The sequence below is a fragment of the Fulmarus glacialis genome, unplaced genomic scaffold (genome assembly GCF_000690835.1).
Source record: "Fulmarus glacialis isolate BGI_N327 unplaced genomic scaffold, ASM69083v1 scaffold50517, whole genome shotgun sequence".
Taxonomy (NCBI): domain Eukaryota; kingdom Metazoa; phylum Chordata; class Aves; order Procellariiformes; family Procellariidae; genus Fulmarus; species Fulmarus glacialis.
Window position 1 is genome coordinate 1,880 of NW_009224802.1, and position 6,856 is coordinate 8,735.

A 6,856-nucleotide genomic window follows, 5' to 3' on the forward strand; every position below is an offset into this window, starting at 1 on the left:
GGTAAGGTGAAAAAATATAGGCTGGGTAACTTTAATAGGCAGCTTTCATTGAAAACACTGATTTTGTAGGAAGCCAATGATAGTTTGGTATTGTTTTTATTAATATTTTCTATGATTTGCCTGCACCCATTTAGTAGATATCAGATTAATAAAATGTAAATGCCTAATCTCTAATTCCTAAATCTTTAATGCTATAGAGATATTTGTTCAACAGCTGTAAATATTTAAGGCAACAAAAATTCTTTATGACATTGAGAAGAATATTTCAATTGACTTTATTCATCCATTTAAAATGTTCACTGTATGTATGAAAAGTTTTCATGTTTTAAACTATTCCGCCCCCTTTGTGTATGTGTACCAGCTGTACAGTGGTTTCTCAGTACTAATTAAGCTATCGCTTTTATCTTGCTTGTAGAAGAAATCTGTTATACTCTCTATATTAAATACATTGCATTCTTTTCTGTAATAACTGATTTGTGCCTAGTAATATGGTAGTATTCTGTAATTTTTTTCATTGTTTTTGGTTTTTTTTTGTTGGTTGGGGTTTTTTCATCAGATCAGTCTTTTTTTTAAAAAATCACTCTTGTGTTAATATTCTCACAACTTGCTCTTTCACTTCTGTATCAGGGTGATGCAATAAAGATGCCAGTTTCTGAGCAAATGGGGTAGAGTCGCTGCAGAGTGTAAAGAAAATTGAATCTTCGCTGTATTGGTCCTGAATCATGGTGCTGTCTTCATTGTTCATGTTCTTTTTCAAGTTTGCTGCAAACGCCAGGGCTCTAAGCAGAATATCTCTGTTTATACAAGTGTCAAAAAGTAACAGCAATGATGGCACCTAGGATTTTCAAGAAATAATTCATACTTAATCACCAGCATTAAGTACGCGTAACTAAATCTCCTAACTTTAAAAAAAATGGAGAAAAAAATCTGCACCTAAACCAAACAGAAACCCTATGAACTACCAGAACTCCATATGCTGTGAAAGCATGCCAGAAACTTGCACAGCATGCACATTTCCTCTTTAGAAAAGACTGGCTTGTGCATCACAAGCTAATAAATGCGTTGTACTTTCAATCTCCAAAATGTGGCTGTCTGGAAAATTCCCATTTGGAAGAGAGGGTCTGCTTTCCTTCTCAATAATGTTGCTTTTGCCCTCTGCAGTGATCTGAATGTTTTTATGTTAGCACATCTGATAAATGAGAAAAGGATACACTTTTAACAGAGAACTGAATATTCAGCTACCCTAATCTTGTTTTAATAATGAAAAGTCAGTAGTATATAGACTAGCTGTGCTCATGGCAGCACAAAAATAAAAGCCACTGCATGTTTTAAGAAACTTTGGGGAGGGGGAGGAGGATGCAGCACCATTCCAGTCCATGACTCTTCGTTGTGGTGTGAGGAAAAGATAAAACTGAAATAAACCTGTATGCCAAGGCCAGCAGAAGCAAATGTCAGATAAAGTTCTCCACGAAGACATGCGAAGTAAATGCACAGGGAAAGTTCACTTACAGTGCTTAGATTCAACAGTTTTATGGCTGCATTTGAGTAAAGGGGTGGGGATTTCAATGGAATTTAGTTCTCTTAGGTACAGTATGTTAGCTATAGAAACAGCTGTTGAGAAGGATCATTTACAGTACTGGTTGTATTTGATGTTTGTACCTGGTCTTCAATCTATATAATGGCTGCATGTCTGGAAATGAGGTTTTGGGTTTGTTTTTGAAACTTAGCAGGGTACCTTTTATATATATTACATACAAAAGTTCATGGTACTACCCCTTTAGTGGAAAGGGAAGGTGAGAACAGGCTTCTGCAAGTTGTCACTGATCATTTGGAACGGTACACAGGAAGTATGACCAGCTGTCTTCAAGTGCATAGGCCCTGTGAGTGTCCCTCTGCAAGTACGGTATCTGTATTACACTACAGGCTGGAAGAAAGCTAGCCTGTGACAGAATGTACGCTTCTAGCTCCTAATTTTAACCAAGTACTGCCTAGAATTTTACTGTGGAGTTGCATATATACTTCTAATACATTAAAATTCTTCTAATGCATGCATATATCTACACACATACACCTGTATAAATGCTAGAAATATAATGAAACAGCAAGAACCTTACTTGAGCTCTGAGAAGATGTCTTGTCATAGCTGGGTTTGCAGATAAGTTCACAAGTACTTTCAAAACTTGAATCTGAAATGAGGAACATACAAGTTCATTACAAGCTCCAAAAACAGTAAGCACAGCAGTGATGGGCATCAATAATGTCAGTGTTGACTTGGAGAGGAAAAGGTAGAATGGGTCAACTAACATCTTGAATTGTGCACTTCAGTCTTTGGTGTAAGAAAAAACAGAGTTTATGGAGTCACTAGCATGTATGTACTAAGTATAGATATTTTAGAAGCAAATTCAGTTTGCCTTAAACATCAAAATAAAGCAAGATTATACACAGCTTGCAGTAGGCAAAATACGTAATATTTTTAAAATATACAGAGGATGGTTAAGTATTGTATTTAAAATGTGATCAGAAGCATACAGAAATACACCTTTGTACTTTCCTGGACCTTGTGACACTAATCTTTTAAGTAAACACTAGGAAAAGACCAAATGCTATTTATTATACTTAAATAAAATAGCCCTGCTAAGTTTAGTGGAAATTTGTGTTTTGGTCTGATAGAGCAACTGAGTACATTGATGATGGCACTGCGACATCTTGAATAAACACTGACTTTGGTCCCTGTTTGAAGCTTTTATCTTCTTTCAATGTTACAATAATTCACAAATAAGCACAATTTCCCATTGCAGTCACTAGGGTTGCAAGAGATTTAATAAGCATAAGGGAACAGAAGTGTTTTGGAAAACTAGTTTTGATCTGATAGAGCAACATTGATGATGGCACTGCGACATCTTGAATAAACACTGACTTTGGTCCCTGTTTGAAGCTTTTATCTTCTTTCAATGTTACAATAATTCACAAATAAGCACAATTTCCCATTGCAGTCACTAGGGTTGCAAGAGATTTAATAAGCATAAGGGAACAGAAATCCGTAACTGAGGTTATCGCTGCTTGCATGTTTCCCTAGAGGCGTTCATGCACCAGTGAAGCCTTTCACATGCAGATCCTCCTTGCTCTGTGATGCAGTAGCAATGTTTAGCGAGCAGAAGAGAATTCTGGAGTTGCTATAGCAAAGGCGTAGGACAATAGCAGTGCACACAGCACTGGTTTGGTAGAGCTCTAGCCCAACAGTTCCACTATCAAGATTCCCTTCCTCCCCTTTTCCTGAATTTACATCAAGAAAATAATATAGATCCATATTTTATGGATTGTATGTACTATCTGCTATCATTAATGAATATTTCATTTTCTAAGCACAGTCTAAACCATTTTACAAAAAACAGTAAAAAGGAGGCAAGTAAAGCAGCTTCATAAATGGTTTGTAACAAGACACTACCCAGTACCTGTGTCCTTTCAGTTCCTTCTGAAAGCAAATGAAGAAAGCATGGAATTGAGTTTATCATCTTATGGTGGTAGTCACTGATAACAGACATATTTGTCAACAATCTGAGTCCAGCTAGCTGCAGATCAGAGTTCAGGGGAGCTGACTCAACATTCCTACAAACTTGTGTAATATATACCTGGGGGAAAAGGGAAGGAGAAAGAGAAGACATTTTTTGATACAAGCAGATTTTCTATTCACAAATAGTATCAGTGGCCTAGCCACAGGAGCGTAAATGCCTTGAACACTGCTGGCTGAATACATAACCTGATAAAGGTTCTTGGAAACAATTATTTTTTTGTTTTGTTTTGAATATATTCAAACATTCTATTGGCATGATAGAAGCAGACGTTACGCTCTGAAAACCCAAATTGCTTTGACTCCATCTCTGAAGCGGCACATTTGCTTTAAGGAGTTATTTCAAAAAACACTTACAGCAACTAACGTCTTCTTACATGTTTAGAACAAGCTAAGGACAAGTCTTCGAACCATGTGTCCCATTCACTGGAGTACTCCTCAGGAACAGTGATGACAACCGACATTAACAACTACTTTTTACCAAATTTTCTTCTGGATGACAGTATACAACGAATCTTGGAGTCCTAACTAAGAAAAAAATTACTTTGCCTTTAGCAAAGGAGTTGTTTTCTACCTATATGCCTATATAGGTATCACTGTTGGCAAGCACTACTTCGAAGTTGCTCAGCACTAAAGATGCTGCGAACTACCAGGTACAGTCAAACCGCATTTTTATCAAGTTAATGAACAAACTAGTAAAAATCTTCAAATCTGCTTCAGCTCAGTGCTTGGACACTTCTTGATCTATTGATTAATCTGATAATATCAAAAGTGGATGCTTTTTTGATGGTTGGTCCTTTCACATCCATACCATCTCCTTTATTTACCAGTGGGACTTGTTATCTTTATTACACACTATTCTTTTAAGATGAAAGTATCACCCTGAAAAATTGGTCTTATACAAACCCAGGGGATCAATTACTGTCTTCTTGTCCCTCGCCTAAGTCATGCTAAGTTCAGTCTGCAATCCGTCCTATTAAACAACCACTGCTGATGTTCTAGCCATGTTTGGAAATCATCTTGCCTCACATAACTTCACTATAAACTTAGCAGCGCAATCTCTGTTTAATAGCATTTGGTGAAAGCTGAATACAAACTGCCTAGTTTCGTAACTGTCTTTTAAAAAAAGTGCCAGTGATACACTGCATTTTTAAGTTATCCTTTTGGCCTTGGGACACACAGATCTTCCAGATCTGCTGACTCCTATGTCTAACATCAACATTTGGCATCCTGGCTTGTATTTAACAAATATGCTGAAAGTCCTGTGTCTCAACTACTTTTATGTTTCCCTTTAAGAAACTTACCTGTATCTTTTGCTGATTTTTAATATTCATACTCAAATTATTAAGTGCATTTAGTGCTTTTTCTTTAACTTTGGGAACGCAATCTGAGAGCATCCCTCCAATAATAGAAAGGCCATCCAAATTTCGGATTATATCCTGAAATATAAACCAGATATTTAATAAGATTATTAAAAAATTAAAGGCTTTCCTCAAAGTTTCCATTTTAATGCAAATGGAGTGTGACAATGAAGACTTCCAGAATAGACCACTCTGTTTAAAGAGAGAGTGTTAGCAGATACTGCTTTATTGCTTCCACTGAAATTAAGAATAATCCTGCTTAGGGCCAAAGTATTATTTAACAATGACACAACACCTTTACTTCTAAAATTTGGCCTGCAAAGCATGCTTAAAGCATTTTAGATTATAAAGAATCAAAGGTAATTATTGCATAATGAGTTTATAGAATAGCTGACAGGTCACAGTACCTAAAAGTCCAGACTGAACAGAACAGACTTTCAAGATGCAGCTTTATATTATTATGAGTAGAAGTTCTAAAACTTTATCTTTCTTTTCCATTACACTTGATACTTAGACTCTGACCATCAACAAAAAAAAAAAAAAACATGTACCGTTTTCAAGAAAATGAAAAATGGGCCAATGGGCCTTGGGATTCAGTTACATTCTGTTCTGAGAGATTTATATTAAAAAAACAGTTTCGAGAAGCTGTCATAAGTACCATACAAAAAGAAAAAAAAAAAAAGAAAAAAAAAGGGTGGGACCCTAGAGGTTAAACCTTTGCAGAAGCATAAAAATCTGCATCCAGCTCAAAGTTTTTCTGCATCATCATTTCCAATTGATTCAGAAATCTGGATAGTTGGAAAGTTGCTAAGATGTAAATGGCATACGACTTTGTAAAGACAAAAAATTAAATTACTTCAGTAAATTTCAGATCTGATCCTGAAAGTATTTAACCCTTCTCCAATTCAACCCTTTCATTAACATTACATAACTGTAAGGAACAAAAGATATAAAGATATTTACAGCACTTTGAAAATATTGAACTCTGTACAGACTTAAAGTTGTACACACATTAAGCTTAGATAAATTTTGTGAAGCTGGTAAATTATATTATTTGGCTAGCAGAAATTAAGGCATAGACATAAAATAGATTTTAGAACACGAGTTATCATAGCTCTCAGTCCTGTGTCACTCTTCAGCAAAACAGCACCTCTCATCTTCCATACTGATGGGTATTGAAACACTGTTGTTTTCTACAGAACAATACTTACTTGATTTACAGAGAACGCAGCACTGTTGCTGAGAGTGATTAAAGCTTGCTCTTGAATTAATGGATCATCTGTGGCCTGGAGCAAATGAATGAGTTTCTGTAGAGCATCCGCATCCATGCTATGGGTTGACACTGGAGGATTGTTGTCTGTCACTGTTTACAAATTAAATACTTGATACCAAGTTTGAGACATTTCACTTAGTTACCACTTAACATTTTTTACAAAGCTGAGGTTTAGCTCTCAGTTGTAGGACGCGTTGTTCTAAGTTTGATTGTACCCAACCATCATATCATGGCAAAAAGATTGTGTTTTACAACAGCCGGACTTCCGTCCTTTTTCCCGAGTCCTCTCACTACCTCTTTTCATAGTAGAAAATAAAAGAAATACATAATAAGAGCTTGAGGGTACTATTTGGTTAACCAACAGCAAACCTCCCCTTCAAAACTATTAGGAATATTCACCAAACATGGTAATTTTTTTTTCCTTGTGTTGCCTGAAATGAAATGTGGAAAATCTGTCTGGACACTGTAGGAAAAGAAAATAAAACTTCCGACTTGCAGACTACAGCTTCCAGAAATGATGATAATGATGTTTTGCTAGTACCCTGAGGTCCTTTGACAAAGTAACAGCCACAACGTTAAGAATGGCGTCAGTCGTCCAACCGAGGAAGGCTGTTCCTGAGTCAGAATGATGTTATAGACTACCTGGCTTTCATA

General features: G+C 36.2%; 1 protein-coding gene across 1 annotated transcript; it reads right to left on the reverse strand.

The window, feature by feature from the left end:
- Positions 1-549: 549 nt before the first annotated feature.
- Positions 550-6,257, reverse strand: ARMC10 (armadillo repeat containing 10). The gene is made up of 5 exons (XM_009582246.1): positions 6,141-6,257; positions 4,873-5,007; positions 3,453-3,629; positions 2,115-2,186; positions 550-835 (listed from the first exon to the last, which is right to left on the reverse strand). Exons 1-5 carry the CDS (start codon positions 6,255-6,257, stop codon positions 578-580), a joined length of 759 nt encoding a protein of 252 aa, XP_009580541.1. The 3' UTR covers positions 550-577.
- Positions 6,258-6,856: the final 599 nt, after the last annotated feature.

Coding starts and splice junctions, on each gene's coding strand:
- ARMC10 (XM_009582246.1), bottom strand. CDS start 6,257: ATGGATGCGGATGCTCTACAGAAACTCATTCATTTGCTCCAGGCCACA. Junction 5,008..6,140: donor CTGCGTTCTCTGTAAATCAA/GTAAGTATTGTT, acceptor TTTATATTTCAG/GATATAATCCGAAATTTGGA. Junction 836..2,114: donor GACATCTTCTCAGAGCTCAA/GTAAGGTTCTTG, acceptor TGAAAATCCTAG/GTGCCATCATTGCTGTTACT.